The sequence below is a fragment of the Theropithecus gelada genome, chromosome 2 (assembly GCF_003255815.1).
Source record: "Theropithecus gelada isolate Dixy chromosome 2, Tgel_1.0, whole genome shotgun sequence".
In the NCBI taxonomy this organism is placed as follows: Eukaryota; Metazoa; Chordata; class Mammalia; order Primates; family Cercopithecidae; genus Theropithecus; species Theropithecus gelada.
This window is the reverse complement of record NC_037669.1, coordinates 49,291,625-49,308,538: the sequence shown is the minus strand read 5'-3', so window position 1 is coordinate 49,308,538 and position 16,914 is coordinate 49,291,625. Positions and strand designations below refer to the sequence as shown.

The 16,914-nt window shown below is 58.6% G+C and overlaps 1 protein-coding gene across 1 annotated transcript in view; it reads left to right on the top strand.

Moving 5' to 3' along the window:
* Nucleotides 1-16,914, top strand: part of PLXND1 (plexin D1) — a 52,626-nt gene that overhangs the window by 16,448 nt on the left and 19,264 nt on the right. Inside the window, exons 2-12 of the mRNA XM_025376855.1 lie at nucleotides 1,386-1,562; nucleotides 4,169-4,300; nucleotides 4,616-4,716; nucleotides 4,807-4,936; nucleotides 6,328-6,505; nucleotides 6,657-6,765; nucleotides 7,214-7,316; nucleotides 12,264-12,368; nucleotides 14,849-14,938; nucleotides 15,141-15,234; nucleotides 16,522-16,676. Of these exons, the coding sequence (XP_025232640.1) occupies nucleotides 1,386-1,562; nucleotides 4,169-4,300; nucleotides 4,616-4,716; nucleotides 4,807-4,936; nucleotides 6,328-6,505; nucleotides 6,657-6,765; nucleotides 7,214-7,316; nucleotides 12,264-12,368; nucleotides 14,849-14,938; nucleotides 15,141-15,234; nucleotides 16,522-16,676 (1,374 nt within the window). The remainder of the gene's footprint in view (nucleotides 1-1,385; nucleotides 1,563-4,168; nucleotides 4,301-4,615; nucleotides 4,717-4,806; nucleotides 4,937-6,327; nucleotides 6,506-6,656; nucleotides 6,766-7,213; nucleotides 7,317-12,263; nucleotides 12,369-14,848; nucleotides 14,939-15,140; nucleotides 15,235-16,521; nucleotides 16,677-16,914) is intronic.

Below are 16,914 nucleotides of genomic sequence, written 5' to 3'. Positions count from 1 at the left end.
GTTCCAACGCTGCCTACCGGAGACCTCCCTGAGTCCTGCTCGGAGCCTCTGATGTCCAAATGCAGCTGAGGCACGGGCTCATGTCTGCAACCTGGGTCAGCCCTGGGGGCGTGACATTGCAGTTAGCCATTTTCCCCTCTGAGCCTCAGTTTCCCTGTCTATGAGATAGGGCCCCCAGGGCTGCCAGGCTTCTGGGAGTCAGTGCACCCCTGGTACAGTGTCAGTTCCCAGTAAATGCGGCCTGTTATTATGTCTACTGTTGTGACTATTTATTGCTTATGCACCAGTTTTACTAAAATGGGCCCATGACATCCTGTGACTTTTCTTGTAATCAGTATGCGCTGATGGTGTCACTGCGGGATGGGGACTTCTGTTCTGGATGATACGCCGTGATGGATGCACTCAATCCCGTCCAACATATCTGTGTCTCCTTTTCACTCCTCTGCGCCACGCCTGTGCCTGCGTCTTTGCGGAGTTGCACTTACTGTCTCAGGGTCACTTCCTGGAGGCCTGTTTTCTATTTTCGTGCAAATTGCACCAGGAACCTTTGAACATACAAAGACCCAGGAGAAGGGAGGGAAGGTAGGAGCAAGTTCAGGGAACAGCCCAGACACGGGATCACCTCTCACAACTGCCCTGTGAGCTGCAGCTGATTTGCTGCTGGAGGGCGTGGGTGATGCTGGGCTGATGTGGACACAGACTGTGCATTCAGACACACCCAGCCTGTTTGTCGCCCTGTAATGTGGGCAGATGAGGGGATAGGTGCTTGGGGAGGGAAAGAAAGGCTGCAGTTTAGGGAGGCCTCCACCTGGAGTCCTGCAAGCTGCTGGGGCTTTGGGGTGGTGGTGGTCCTGGGGTCAGAGCAGACATCTGGCAGGAGCAAAGCCCATGGTTGCTGTGGAGACACAGAGCCAGCCGGGGCTGTAGGAAAACAGCCGAGGCAAGAGGGACACCTCTTGGGTGCCAGCGGGTAAGCTGAGGCTGACGGTGGCCTCTGGTCATCTGGTATGGACTCCTCTGTGTTTCTCAGCTGTGCCCGGCCAGGAGGGGCAGCCCCAAGGGTGTAGGGGTATAACTCTCACCCTGGCCGGCCTCCCTGGACTCTTTAAAATCAAACCTGACCTTGTTCCCTTGCCTGCTGGTTCCCACGTACGTTGAACATCATCTCCTTGGGACAGCTCTGTAACCAACACCGAGGTCAGGGCAGGCCTGGGCTTGGGGATGGGGTCCCGTTTGTGTTTGGGCCTCAGCCCAGCACTGGGGATATAAAGTAGGAACAAGACTTGAAAGCTCTGATGCCAGGGCCTAAGATCCCAGCCAGCTGTGCGGGCAGGGAGCCGGAGAAGGTTTTGGAGCTGGGATCTAACGTGCCATTCCTCTTCCAGCTCCAGCCGGAGCAGCTGGACTGTGGAGCTGCTCACCTGCAGCACCCGCTATCCATCCTGCAGCCCCTGAAGGCCACGCCCGTGTTCCGTGCCCCAGGCCTCACCTCCGTGGCCGTGGCCAGCGTCAACAACTACACAGCGGTCTTCCTAGGCACGGTCAACGGGCGGCTCCTCAAGGTAGGGAGGGGGTGGGGGCGGGAGGCTCCCCTGGGGGTTGGCTGAGTGTCAGTCTGTACACAGGGCTGCTACAGGTCCAGCCTGACTCTTTGTTTTCTCCCATTCACCTAGCACTTTACAGTTTACAAAGTATTTTGCAAGTCTGTTTTTGCCACTACTGTTCATAATATAGGTGGCGTCTGTACAGAGGAGGGAAACCAGGGCTCAAGAGAGGGTGCTTCTGTCACAGGCTCTAAGACTGGGGCTTTGAAACCGTATGGGTCTGAGTTCAAATGTCTGGGCTCTGCCATTTGCTGGCCCTTTGACCTTGGGCAGCACATATTCTCTCTCTAGGCCTCAGTTTTCCTGTCTATTAAGGGCTGTAAGCTGTTATGGGGCTTTGGCAAGGTAAGACCACAGCCTGGTAAGCAAGAATGCTCATTCATTTCTCCTCCTGAGTCCTGCCAGCCACCCTGTCCCAGGGTGACTGGTGTCTGGAGTTAACTGTACCCTAGCCCGTGGCCCTGAGATTCCTGGAGCTGGGAGGAGATGCGCAGAATCTGGTTTCCCTGCTCTGGGGCAGGACAGACATGGTGGAGCCTGGGCCAGACCCCCAGGTGCAGCCCTGGACCTGCCCCCAACCCAGCCACCTCTCCTGCTCCCTGTTGGGAGACTCAGCTAAGCGCCACCACTCTATTCATGCACCAGGCCGGGCCTAACTGCTCAGATCCGATCACCCAAGCTCCCCCCACCCACTGCCTGGGCAGATGTTGTGGGCTGGGTGGGCATGGGGAGTGGAGTCCCAGGACCCCAGTGCTGCAGCTGGGGAGAGCACAGAGGTGGGGCTCGCCAATGGAGCTCGTGGTTTGGGGTCAGATACTCACATTTGGAGTCTGGCTCTGCCGCTTCCAGCTTTGTGACCTGGGGGCAATTTCTTCTTCCCTCCTAGCCTCAGTGTCCTGGCTTGGGAACATGAGCCAGGCCCCAACCCCACCCTCAACGCCCAGGAGGCTGCAGTTGTTAGGCACCCACTGTCTACCCAGAGCCTAAAGGGCATCCTCTCACTTAATTCTCACACCCCTGCAAGGGAGGCAGAGGCACGATTCCAATGCCACAGATGAAGACGTTGAGGCTCTGAGAGGGAAATGACTGCCCTCCAGACTCACGCAGCGGGAGCTGGACCACAGCCCACACCCTCCACGGCCGGGAGCCTCTCACCCACCACCCTGCACAGTGTGGCCTCTGTCTCTAGCCAACCCTGCCCTGCTCGGGCCTTAAATCGCCACACCCAGCACAGGCCCTGGGGCACAGTAGGTGCTCAATAAATGATTGAAGGAGTAGAAATGAATTGAGTGTCCACTGGATGCCTGGACATAGGGGTGGGTACAGGCAGTGGCCTGAGCCCTTACAAGGCTCCGCCAGGAGGCCACCTGGGACAGGGGTGTCTCAGTCTGGGACAAAGCCCGTGGAAGCCTAGGGAGAAGGTAATTTTGACTTGGTACGTATAGGCTTCTGGGCCTCATGCGTGCATTGGTAGAAGGGGAACGGGAAGGAATATTTCAGAGAAGAGCACAGCGTAGGCAAAGGCCTGAAGGCTGGAATGTGTGAGCAGGGTTGAGGGGCTGGAGATAAGGCTGGGGTTGTCCGGGTTAGATCACCAGGACCTCAAGTGCCAGAACAGGTTCATCCCATAAGCAGAAAGGAGCCACGAAAGGTTTGGGAGCCCCAGGAGGAAAGCTGGGGCAGGAACTGGCCTAGGAGGTGTCCGGACCACTGGCTGCATCTCAAAATGCCTAGCCTGGGGCCTGGCAGGGCCCAGACAAGACCAGCACGCTGGGAACAGGCAGGGCCAGGCAAGAAAGAGCAGTTTGGTGGGGCTCTGACCGGCATTGTTGTCCTCAGGAGAACACACAGAGGGTCCCTCAGAGCCAGAGAAGCTTCCAGGCCCCAAATAGTCCTGGTCTTCCTCCTCCCTGCACCTTCCACACCCCCAGCCTTAAGTCTTGGACTCTGGGGTCAGGCAGGCCTGGTATTGCATTGTAGCCTTGTGATCTCTTCACTTTGTGCCTCTTGTCAACTCCCTCGGCTGCTCCTGACCTCAGATTCCTCCTCCGTGAAGTGGGCATGGGGGGAGGAATGAGACGTGCAGCCTAGCAACTTCCCTGGGCCTGGCCCCATCAGCCTGATCTGTGTCTTATTTAATGCTCATGGCTCACCTGCCCCATTCGCTCAGGAAACAGTCTCAGAGAGGGGAGGCAGCTTGTACAACTTACATGTTGTAGAGCTCCTCAGTGTCAAAGCCAGAATCCAAACCCAAGCCCCTGCCCTTAGCCATGGTGCCTAACAGCCTCCCAGAGCACGTTTTGTAAACTGCAAAGCCTGCACAGATTCACAGGGTGGGATGCTGGAGAAGAGCCTAGAGGGAGCTCCTGGCGGGGGCACAGCAAAGGCAGAAGCATCAAGGCCAGGTCCAGTGCCCTCTCCTGCACACCTGTGATTTCCCACCCCTCCTGAAGGGTCCAAGACAGGATGGGGAGGCGGAGCTCCCAGACCTGGCTCAGGTTGTCCCCTGGGTTTGGCCTCCCCTGCTATGGGCTCCAGCACTCTGATGCCCACTACCCCAACAGATCAACCTGAACGAGAGCATGCAGGTGGTGAGCAGGCGGGTGGTGACTGTGGCCTACGGGGAGCCCGTGCACCATGTCATGCAGTTTGACCCAGCAGACTCCGGTTACCTTTATCTGATGACATCCCACCAGGTGAGGCCAGAGCCCCAGCCCAACGCCATCCCAGCACCAGCTGAGCCCTCTTGCTTGCCTGGCCTTTGCACATGCTATTCCTCTGCCAGGAGCACCCTCTTCCTCCATCCCCCTTATCTGCTAACTCCACCTTGTCCTGCGCCTCCCAACACGGACCTCACCTCTTCAGGGAAGCCTTGTCTCCCATGTTCCCCCATTAGAGTGTTGACCTTCAGTTTCCCCAGCCTTTCATGGCCCTCACCATGCTGACTGTACTGCCTCCCCAAGGGAGAGGCTGGCAGTCTCACTGAGCTGGGCTCCCACCTCTTCCCCCAGATGGCCAGGGTGAAGGTCGCCGCCTGCAACGTGCACTCCACCTGTGGGGACTGTGTGGGTGCGGCGGACGCCTACTGCGGCTGGTGTGCCCTGGAGACGCGGTGAGGCTGGAGACCAGCAACACCTGGGCCAGGAGGGCTGTGGGAGTGGGAGGAGCCGACCTCGGTCCTGACCCTATGGTACTGCCCCAGGTGCACCTTGCAGCAGGACTGTGCCAATTCCAGCCAGCACCATTTCTGGACCAGCGCCAGCGAGGGCCCCAGCCGCTGTCCTGCCATGACCGTCCTGCCTGCTGAGATCGATGTGCGCCAAGAGTACCCAGTGAGTCCTGGGGGAGGCAAGACCCAACTCGGGACACAGAAGGGAGCCTCCCTTCACCCTGCACCCAGGCCCCGAGAGGTGGAGACTCCCCCCCATGGTGCCCCAAGGACCTGAAGACAAATAATGAGAACAATGACAATGACTGGGCCTTCCTGACCAACTAGTAAGTGCCAGGCACGTGCTCTGTGCTTGACGTCCACCTCTGTTAGGCCTCACATACCATATGAAGCAGATGCTTTTAACATCCCCGTTTTACAGATGGGGAAACTGAGGCACCAAGCGGTGAAATGACTTGCTGCAGGTCGCACAGCTAGGGAGTGGTAGGCTGGAATCTAAACTCAAGAGGCAGGTTCCAGAGACCCAGGAGGGAGGGTACCAGTTGGAGGCTAGGAGGACAATGAGTCCCATCCACCTTTTCCCAGAACAGGGGATGAGGGGAGGGACCACCAGGTGCCAGACTGAAATTTCTCCTTCTCAGAAACAGATAAACCTGCAGTGCAGGGGGCTGGGTCTACCCCCGGCTTGTGCCAGGAGGGCTCTGGCAGGCAGCCTTGGCGGTGGGGGGATTCTGGGCCCTGGCAAGGGGTGGGAGCTGAGGTTCAGACAGGTCTGGGGCTCGTGCATCCGGCTCTCAGTGACTTCTCTGAGGATGGGGGTCCTCTTTTTTCACCCTGGAGGGCTCTGACAGCCTGACTCTGGCCTGTAGCTGCTTGGCATCTGGGGCTCCTCTGCCCTGGCCCACCATTATCACACATCACAGAGTCCTTCCCTCATTCATTCAGTCATTTCATTCATTGAACAAATATTATGGAACACCTACTATGTGCCAAGCACAGCTCTAGACTCTGGGGACATATCAGTGATCAAGACAGACCCCTAGCCCCAGGCTTGTGAGGGAGGAGAATAGGCAAGATAAAACCTGAAGGTGATGCTAAGTACCGTGGAGAAAACAAAAGCGCATGGGGGTGGGAAGCGGGTTGTGGGTGCAGATATCTCAGGCCAGGTCAGGTAAAATATGCAGGAGGGGAGCCAGGGTGAGCGTCTGGAAAGAGTGTCTGGGTGGAGGGAGCTGCCAGTGCAAAGGCCCTGAGGTAGAAACAAGATCAGCTGTTTTGGAGAGTATTAGGAGATGGGGTCAGAGGTCACGGGGGCCAGATCATGCAGAGCCTTCTTGACCACTGTAAGATGATGTTTCATTTTGCAGCTGGTGAAACTGAGGCTCAGAGGGTCACATGTAGGGCATAGTCCTCTAGCCCTGAGTCCTGGCCACCACTACCCCCTCCCCCAGGGGACATTCAGGCAGTGCCAGATCTCGGGTTGGTGCACAGCCCTGGGGCAGGCTGTGAGGAGCGTATCCTGGGCCCCCAGAGCTGAGGGTTCCTTGCCCCCAGGGCATGATCCTGCAGATCTCGGGCAGCCTGCCCAGCCTCAGTGGCATGGAGATGGCCTGTGACTATGGGAAAAACATCCGCACTGTGGCTCGGGTCCCAGGCCCTGCCTTTGGTCACCAGATCGCCTACTGCAACCTCCTGCCGAGGGACCGGTTTCCACCCTTCCCCCCCAACCAGGGTAAGCACGCTCTGCTGTTGGCACAGCCCCGGAGGGGCAGAACGGTGGACTCTCAGGCATGGGGATGGCAGGGGGCCAGAGGTCACAGCTTATGATGTTGGTGGCAATCCCCTGCCCCCATGTCCTCTCCCTGGCTCCCCATCCATTCCAGACCACGTGACCGTCGAGATGTCTGTGAGGGTCAATGGGCGGAACATCGTCAAGGCCAATTTCACCATCTACGACTGCAGCCGCACTGCACAAGTGTACCCCCACACAGCGTGAGTGGCATGGGGGCTTGCCTCCAGGTGGTGGAGGGAGGAACGCATCCCTAGGAAGGGTCTTTGCTCTCAGGGGGCCCGGGGAAGGAAAATCATAGCATCATAGAGTAGACAGGCCCCTCAGTTGTTCATTCACCAGCACATTTATTCATTCTGCAATAAATGCATACTGCCTGATGCCTGGCCTCTGTGGACAGCCAGGTAGGACAGGGCAAAGTGCTTTGATTATACTCAGTTTAGTCTCCTAAAGGCCCCATCTCTTTTGACTCTGCTTTGTATACCTCTTGTACAGGCAGCTCACTACCTTAAAGACCCTGTCTTTCCCGCAGCTCCGATGACGAGAAAGACCTTTCCCTGTGCTGGGATCTGCCTTCTGGTTCCAGTTCTTGGGACAGGGATGAGGTGAGGGGTGGGGAACCAGGAGTTGAGGGGCCTCCTTGTCTTCCAGCTGTACCAGCTGCCTCTCGGCACAGTGGCCCTGTTTCTGGTGCAGCCAGCAGCACTCCTGTGTCTCCAACCAGTCTCGGTGCGAGGCCTCACCAAACCCCACGGTAAGCCAGGTTAGGGGGCCCGTCCGCCTCTGCCGTTTCGTTACCTTTTTTTAAAAAACTTCACATGTTGAGAGTGTTTCCATGCCCTTGCATATTGCTCCGTAGGTTTGGTTTTAACACCTATGTGGGGCTCATCACATACCACGGTGCATTTAACCCACCTATAGCTGGACATACTGATTACTTCCTCTTTTTGCATTTTGATATAGCCAGGGCACTATGCATATCCTTGATGATTCCCTGAAGACCACTTCTTAGAAATGACCTGTTGGAGTGATAGTGTGGCCATAGTTTTACATCTTGAACTCAACTGCCTTCCAGAAAGTCTGAGCCAGTTTACACCCCCACCTGCAGTAGGAAGACCATTTCAACAACCCTAGGTGTTCAGGGCATTTGTCCTCAAGGCCTGTGGAGGTGATTCATTTAAGGTCACCCACCCAGGCAGTACCAGACTTGGGCCTTAATCCAAGTCCCTCTGCCCCTGGAGCCCATATTCTCCCCTCTTGTGAAAATCAGGAACTGGGTGGAAAGGGCCCTGCCTGGGTTTCTGCACCAGCAGTGGCGTCCCAAGGGTGGGTGGTGCTGCAGCTGTCCCTGGACAGGGAGGATGGGCTGGCCTCAGAAACCGCACGCTCCCGGGTCCTCTTGCTCATGTCAGTCCCTAGGACCCTTCAGTCTGACTCTGTGCTCGTCGGGGGCCATGCCTGCCCTGGCACTGCATGGTGGCTGGGTTTAATCAGTTAAATGGGGCGTGAGCAAGAGGAAGAAATGTAAAAATGGATCAATCTAGGCTTTTTAGTGTAAAGATAAAGTAAAAATGGACGTGCCACATACCTCGCCCCTGGTTGGTTTCTGAGATGTGTTCACTTTCCAGGTGTCCTGTCACCTTTGCCCAGGAAGCCTCTAAGGCCACTACAGTCCATGTCAGGATGGCCAAATGGGATGCCTGGGACCTTGGGTGGGGTGATGAGGCCTAGCCAGGTGGGATGTGCCAGGGTCCTGAAATCCCAGCTTGTCCCCTCTCAGACCTGGCCCATATCAGGGCTGTGGGTGGCTGGAGTAGAGCACCAGGGCTCCTGTAGCTCATCTCTCCAGGAAAAGGCTGGTCCTGCCCATTTTCCAGATGACACAACTGAGATAGCCAACATGGCACCTGGTGCCCTGGCTCCCTGCAGAAGGTCACTGGGGCCCCACCCTGGGCACACATCCTGGGGAAGCAGCCCCAGCACCCAGAGCCTCTGCAGCCCCAGCCTCTGCACTGGGCTCAGAGAATCTTCTCAGGAATCCCTGAAGCCCTGTCTACCCTGGCAGGTGCTAAGGAGGGGGCTCCGTGGCCTCAGCCTGGAATCCCCTGCTCGCTCACAGCACACAGCACCTCCCGCCTGAGCCCCATAACTGCTTTGAAGAGCCTGGCAGGGGCTGTGCTTAATTCAAAGAGGAGCATGGCTGGGGGGGCTTCCAGCACTGGAGGAGGGCCTAGTGGAGTCTGTGCAGCTAAACCATGCGGGAGCCCTGAGCGGCTCCTGGACCCCCAAATTCCACAGTTGAGGCCCCACTAGGACTCCTGCTCTTGTTTGGGGACCCCATCTCAATCACGTCTCTTCCTTCCAGCCCCCAGCCCAGGGCTGTGTACACATCAGGGGCTCGGTGATGGCAGTGTGGGATGATGCTGGGCAGCAGCCTGCTCCTTGTGCTCTAACTTAAGGGGTGTGAGGAGGACCCAGCCTCGTCGCAGTTCATTCAGCATTTATTGAGTGCCTGCTGTATGCCTTAGTCAGTACGGGGCCCTGGGAAAGAACCAAGTTGGACTAGTCCTGCCATCACGAGCCAAGAGCCTCAGGTGTGAGCTGTGGCCGTGTGATCCTAGGGAAGCTACTGAATCTCTCTGTGCCTCTGTTTCCCCAGTTATAAAATGGGCCTGCCTGAAGGATTTGGTGGGGATCTGGAATTATGCCCGTAAGGCACCAGCTCTATACTTGGCACATAGTAGATGCCCACTACAGAGCCACCATGCACCTTGGGAACTGACGGCCACTCTGTGTGGGTGGCCAGAGAGCACTTCTCTTGAGAGGGGACCTGTGTGCTGGGTCTTGAGAGAGGCACAGGAGCTCACCCCCTGGGAGGGAGTTCCATGGCAGCGTCCCGTCAGATGGCTATCCCCCAGGTCTGCAGTTCTTCAGGCCAGGAGCTGGGGTGGAGGCATGGAGGAAGCCGGTCTGAGAATTACAGTAACTAGCAGAAGAGGCTGCCCCGGGCCTGCAGGAGGCTCTGAACTGATGCTTAATTTGGCATTTAATGAAGTGCCAGTTGGTCATAGTGGCGCTGTGGTCTCTGTGTGGACAGCGGGCAGCAGGGTCTGCACACCACCTGGCCCCTCGGGAGCTGGGAGAAGTGTCCCTGGGAAGGGAGGTGCTAGGGCCTGAGCTTCCTGTCACGTTTCCATTGTCCCTCATGGTCCCCACATGAAAGACATGGGAAGTAGAGGATGCTGGAAGGAGGGCTCCAGCTTTGGGGGAGGCAGGGAGGAAGGTGGATGTGCACCCCATTTGCAGGTGCCTGAGGGGTGAGGTAGCTTCCCTGGGGGTGGCTTCCCAAGGACCACTCATAGGGGTGGGTGATCATTAGGGGCCAGTGGAGAGAGTGGGGTGGTAGGAACATGGGGGCAATTGTGGGGCCCCTGGGGGTACAAAGAGGTAGGGAGGGACCAGGCCAGGTGGATTCAGGGTCCCTGGGTAGTTGAGTGCCCTGATGGTTTGAGACACCAGTTCTCCCCGCTGGAGTTTAGGAGAGGCTTTGCGAGAGCTGTGAGGACTCCTTCAGCCTCGGTTCTCTAGAATGGGGGTGAGCATCCACCTGGCCACAGGTTACAAGCGGCCAAGGGCAGTGGGGTGACCCTCAGGGGTGGTCGCACATCATTCACTGTGGGGACCCTCTTGTGAGAGCACCTCCTGCCCTGTCACGCCTCAGCCCCATATCAGCACCTACGCACTGGTGGGCTGGGGCCAGGAGGACAGAGGCTGGGCCCTAGCCAGCTGCAAAGCAGCTGCAGTGCAGACCTGGCAGTGGCTCCGAGGCATGTGGGTTCCATGCCCTGGGATTCTGTGGAGTTTACACACAGCACAGGGCAGCCTGTGGTCTGCAGGGGGCCTGGGGCTGGCTCCGTCTGGGGGCTTGCCTAGAGAGGGCCCCTCCTTGGTAGGAACACGGAGGCCCGGAGAAGGTCAATGGCTTGTCTGTTCTGGCATAGGGAGCCAGCAGCACCCGGGCCTGGCTATGCTGCTTCTCTAGCCAAGGCCCCTGAGGTTTGCACCAGGCCCTGTCCCTAAGGGAAGTCCCCACTCTGGTCTTGTGGTCAGCAAATGGTCTGGACGACTGGAGCGTTCCTGTGTTGCCCGTTCCACTGTAGGCAAACTGCTTTGCTTCTGTGTGCCTCAGTTTCCTATTCTGTAAAATGGGTGTAATGATAATGTCTACCTCCTAGGGTTGTTGGCAGTGGAATTTGGTGAATTTTAGAGTGCGAAGTGCTCAGAACGGTGCTGGCAGAGGGAGGGCCGGATGGGCTGGCGGCTGCTGCTGTTATTAGCGTTTTGTCATCACCAGTTCTTGTTGTTGGCATTTGCATCCCCTCGAGGTTCGCTTTTGGGCTGGGGTCCCTGAGGGGAATCAGTCCCTGTCCTGCCCTCATCTGATGTAGAATAAAGAAACCTCTCATATTTTGTGCCAAGGCCTTTGGCCTGGCTGGGTGACCTCATGCCACGTGGCCCATGGGCACTTTTGCTTTCTGGCCTGATTCTAACCCAGATCCTTCCACAGCCAGCCTTGGGAAGGAGGGCAGAGTAGGAAGTCCCTGGGCTGAAGGGTGGTTGGAGGCCCCTTGGCATGGGTGTGGCTGCTCCAGGGTCCCCAGTCCTGCGCTGCTCATGGTCCCAGCAGGTCAGATTCGGGAGCAGGAGGAGGCAGGAATGGCTCACTGGGGCCACCAAAGCTGGAGGACACAGGGCAGGTTGGGGAATCCATACCTCCCAGCTCAGAGCAGTCACTAAGGTGGACGTGGCGGGAACAGCCCTGCCCCTGGTCTCTGCCCCTCCAGAGTCAGACACCTGGGCTTCAGGGGCCAGCCCTGTCCTCCGCCCTCAGGCAGCTCACTGCTCTTGGAGGCTCAGAATCTCCCCTCCCTCCCTCCCTTCCATCCTTCATTCCTCCTTCCTTCTTTCTTTCCCTCCCTCCTCCCCACTTCCTTCCTTCCCTGAAGCAGCTGCTCTGCCAGGCCTCAGTAACTCCACCGCCAAACAAGGGCCAACCATGTGCTGTCCCCCCATGAGCCTGGGGCCCTTCCTGGGGCTGGCACCTTCACCCAGAGGCTGTGACTTGTACCCGGGCTGTGGGGAGGGGTGTTCCCTGCGGACTGGTGGTACCTGGCCCTCTGAAATGTCCTCTTGGTGTTTGGAGCCCTCCCTGTGCCTTTCCTATGGGCTCTTTGGAAGCCCAGGGTTTCTCTTTTCTGAATCGCTTAACACGGGTCAGTCAGGAAGCTGGAGTTTCAGCCCTGGGGGCATCTCAGGGAGTGGGTGCAGCCTCCCTGTTCTACTATTGGGAAAGATGAGGCCCAGAGACAGGAAGGAGCTGGGCCTGGAGCTCAGCCTCCCAGCCTCCTCTGAGGCCAGGGAACACTCATGGAGGAAACTGGCCCCACCACTGGGCGGGTTATCCCATCTGCCTGTGCCCACCTTCCTCATCTTTAAACAGGGCCGATGTGACCTGCCCATAGGATGGCAGGCGGTGGTGGTTGGGAGGCACGGGGCCAGGGTGGTGGCCGTTAGGACTGAATGACTAGTGTTTTCTCCCCAGGAAAGCAGGACCGCACTGGGCAGGCTGGGGTGCAGTGAGTCCTCCTGCCTCTTCTCTGAAATGCCCCCGTGTCACCCTCTCCTCCTGTTTCCTCTACAGAGCCCTCAGGATTGCCCCCGGACCCTGCTCTCACCCCTGGCGCCCGTGCCCACGGGTGGCTCCCAGAACATCCTGGTGCCTCTGGCCAACACTGCCTTTTTCCAGGTAAGTAGAGGTCAGGCCAGCGCCGGGTGGGGCCAGGAGGAGGCCAGGGAGCATGCAGGCCACTAACTGCCCCCATGTCCCGGTGTGACCCCTGCTCTGGGCCCACTGCAGTGCTTTGGCACCTGTGTGGGCTTTGCTTTTCTTTCTCTGAGTTTCCACATTCTGCGTGAGGAAGCCTCACTCTGACTGCATGGGGCTGCAGGAAGAGGAAGTGGTGAGGGCCAGGCCAAGGGGGAAAGCCGGGGGCCAGCAGCTGCCAAGGGAAAGGCAGTGCCCCCAGGCTCTCCTGCCCCGTGCTGTAGCCGGAGGGTGGACACTGCCCGTGTTGTGCCCTATCCTGTCCTCCCTTAGCCTGAGCTGTGATGCTGGACACACCCACCCACCACCAAGCCCACTGCCCCGTGGGTGGCTTCCATGTCTTCCCTGCAAAATAACTAGAGAACCCCTCGGTCACCCCGTTCCCCATTGTCCAGATGGGGAAGATGAGACCCAGGAAGGAAAAGTAGATGATGCCAGATCACACAGCACAGAGCTGAACTTGTCCTTAGCCCTGGACTCCCCATCCAGTGCTCGTCTTTGCAACTAGCCCCGCCCCCACCATCTGGTCTCGGGGTGGGGGACGCAACTCCTTTCTGGACCCCTCCTGGAGGCGCGTCCTGGGTGAGAAGCGTTGACGAGTCCTGGAGGCGTGCCAGCCACCCCCCTTCCCAGCTCCTTGGAACTCGCCATCTGTTACTTCCGTGGAGGAGCTGAGGCCCGTGAGGGCTCTCACACGTGGGGACCACGTGCCCGGCATCTGGGATGTGTCGGGAAGCCTCGTGGCAGGGGCTGGAGCTCTGGGAGGGCTAGGGTGGGGCCTGCCCTCATCCCTCAAGCCCCACCCTGCAAGAGTTGGGGCAAGCACCTCCAGGAGCAGCTAGGGGACTGGGCGGGTGGGCAGGATGGCTCTGCCCCTGGGCCATGGGCGCCTGGGATGGGGAGGTGTGGGCCTGACTTGAGTCCTGCCAATTCTTCCCAGCTGTGTGGTGGGGCAGTCTCCACTCTGACCGAGCTGCAGGGGCGGCTGCCCTCCTGCCCCCCCCGGGGCCTGCTCCTAGAATACCGAAGGCAGGCCCAGCGGTGGGGGCCTGTTCGCTGAGCCTATATCCTGGGGAGCCCTGGGACAGGCTGGGTGTGCTGTTCTGAGGTGGCTGAGGACTCAGAGGAGGGACCTGTCTCCAGCTCAGCGTGGCAGGGCACAAAACAGACTTTTGGCCCCGTCAGCAGCCACTTTCCTGTATTAGCTTCCGGGCTGGGACCCCAGAAGCAGGGAGGTTGACCTGCACTGTCCTCAGGGTGTCACATCTGCCAGCCACAGGGACATAAACAGGAAGCTCTGCCACGCGGCTGGCTGGGGGCTTGGCATAATACACAAAACCTGAGTCTGTTCACTCAGCAAGTATGTATTGGTGCTGCTCCTGAGAGGGCCAGATGAGCCTGGGGAACTGAACCTCATGACACAAACGTTATTGGATACCTCCTGCATACTAATAATAGCAAGCACATATTAGGCCCCTACAGTGTGCACCCCCTGAGGTACACAATCTCCAGTTTTCCCAGCAACCCTATTCCCATTGTCCAGGAAAACCAAGCCTCAGAGAAGGGGAGCGACTTGCATGAGGTCACACAGCTGGGAAATGCAGAGGTGGGGTTTGAACCCAGACCGGGGCTCTTCAGCTGCTTTCTGCTGCCCTTGGGGGTGGTGTCAGAGAGGCCGAGGCCCAGCCCTGACCCTCCCCGGTTGTTGAGGGGACAGGTCAACAGCCAGGCAAGGGGCTAAGGGTGGTGCCTGGCACACAGGGTTTGGGGCGGCTCTAGGAGCGTCGTAGCAGACACCTGAATAGTTGCTGCTGAGGGAATGAATGAGGATTGAGTGAGGTACACCCCTTTGATTTGAGGGGAGCATCTGGGAAGGCTTCAGAACAGGGGGCTTTTAAGCTGGATTCTGAGGGCTGTGTTGAGCTTTGCTGGGTGGTAGAAAGGGAGGCAGCTGTTCAGGTTAGGGGAGGGCTCGGGCAAAGGCCGGGGCAGGGGAGCCTGGCCGTGTTGGGTGTCAGGGCATGTCTGGGCAGGGCCTGGTAGGGCAGGATGGGAGATGGGAAGGCTCGAAGAGCAGGGGAACCCCGCTGGGAGTGGAGCCTTAGGAACTGAATACAAGGCCCTCTTGGTTAGATCACTGGGGGTGCTGGAGAGGCTTTTAGTGGTGCTGAGAGCATGAGGCCAAAGTCCTTGGCATTCCTGCACTGCTTGCCTCCCTCAAACATTGGATGTGATGGCCGGGAAGGGGATTTTGGGGGATGGGACAGCCCGGGCAAAGGTCTGACAGTTCAACCAAGCCCACTTTTCTCAACAGGAGCCCATGGTGTCCTGCTTGAGTTAGAGGGCGACACGTGCTGGCTTGGCTCTCCTCAAACCCGCTTCCCACTCCCTGTTTCCTACAGGGTGCAGCCCTGGAGTGTAGTTTTGGGCTGGAGGAGATCTTCGAGGCTGTGTGGGTGAATGAGTCTGCTGTACGCTGTGACCAGGTGGTGGTGAGTGGGGTGACTCCAGCATGGGTGGAGGACGGGCCTGCATAAGTCCAGATGCTGTACCTCTCACCCCACCCTGCCTCTCTCTGCCTTCTGGTTCCCCCATCCCCAGCAGCCCCCACTTCATCTGCCTCCATGACACCCATCCCCAGCAGAACCCCAGGCACTACCCATGCCCCCTATGCTCTTTTCCGCCCTTTTGCAGCTGCACACGACCCAGAAGAGCCAGGTGTTCCCACTCAGCCTCCAACTAAAGGGGCGGCCAGCCCGATTCCTGGACAGCCCTGAGCCCATGACAGGTGGGCACCCCCACCCACCCCACATGGCCTCAGTGTGGTGGGTGGGGCTCGGCCTTGTGCGACTCATTCCAGTGGTTGCCCCAAAGCTGCAGATGTCCCACCCCATTGTTCCCCAGCACACACAGAGCCTTATATCCCAGCCCTGCCATGCCATGCCAGGCTCTAGGCCTTGGGGTCTCCATGCATACTTTCCCTTGCCTTCCTGGGCCTGATTGTTCCCATAGAAAAGAGGACACAGGCCAGGCGCGGTGGCTCAAGCCTGTAATCCCAGCACTTTGGGAGGCCGAGACAGGCGGATCACGAGGTCAGGAGATTGAGACCATGCTGGCTAACACGGTGAAACCCCGTCTCTACTAAAAAATACAAAAACCTAGCCGGGCGAGGTGGTGGGCGCCTGTAGTCCCAGCTACTCGGGAGGCTGAGGCAGGAGAATGGCATGAACCCGGGAGGCGGAGCTTGCAGTGAGCTGAGATCCAGCTACTGCACTCCAGCCTGGGCGACGGAGCGAGACTCCGTCTCAAAAAAAAAAAAAGAAAAAAAAAGAAAAGAGGACATAGTCCTTCTGCAGAGCTTGGAAGGACCTGATGAGCCGGGGCTCGCCCAGCCTTGAACGTGGCATCTGGGGTGTGGTCAGCACCCCTCGAGTGGCGGCTCTGCAGTTGCTGTGACTGTGTTGGGTCCACTCTCCAGGGGCTCCTCTGTTCATGGGGAGTCTCAGGCATCCCTGGTGGACGTGGTGCCCTCCAGATTCCCACCATGAAGGTCCCAGAATGGCCCTGCACACCCAAGGCCCCAGAGAACCCTCCCTGCCCTCCTCCTTGAGCTACTTGGAGGGTTTGAAGCCCCCAAGTCCTCATAGCCCACATTACTCAGGGGTCCCTGGCATCGTGCCTGCGGCCCTGCCGGGAGTGATCAGACCCACTGTGGCCTGGGTGGGATCTGGCTGTGACACCCACAGGCCTTGTGAGCTCGGGCGAGTCCCTCCTCTCTGAGCCTCAGCCTCTTCTGTGTAAAGTGAGGCTGACCCCAGGCTCCCAGCTGAGTCTCTGTGAGGGGAAGGAAATCAGTGAGGCCGGGGCTGCACTGTGCTCAGCACAGGCCCCGGGGTTTGGGGAAGGGGCTAAGAACCTCACAGGATCCTGACGCCCAGAACCAGGACTTCCTCTGGGTGGGACACCACAATGATGGGGTGCAGACCTCTTGACAGCTGTTGAGTGTGGAGGGGACAGCGGTGATGGGGCATGCACTACAGAGCGGGGCTGACCGAGCTGCCCCGTGTCTCCCCAGTCGTGGTCTATAACTGTGCCACGGGCAGCCCCGACTGTTCCCAGTGCCTGGGCCGCGAGGACCTGGGTCACCTGTGTGTGTGGAGCGACGGCTGCCGCCTGCGGGGGCCCCTGCAGCCCATGCCTGGCACCTGCCCTGCCCCCGAGATCCGCGCGGTAAGCACGCCCAGTGGAGGCACGTGGCACCCATACTCCGGCACAGCTCATAGGCAGCGTCCACAAGCGTCCCACTCCCTGGGGACTCGAACACCAGCACATACACCGGCTTATGGGTGCAGTATCACCTGTGAACAAAAGGAAGTGCTCTGCCTCACAGAGCTGACGTTTCAGTGGGGGAGGTGGACAGTAATAAATAAGGAAATGAGTAAATTATAGAAGGCATTGGAAGTGTGGC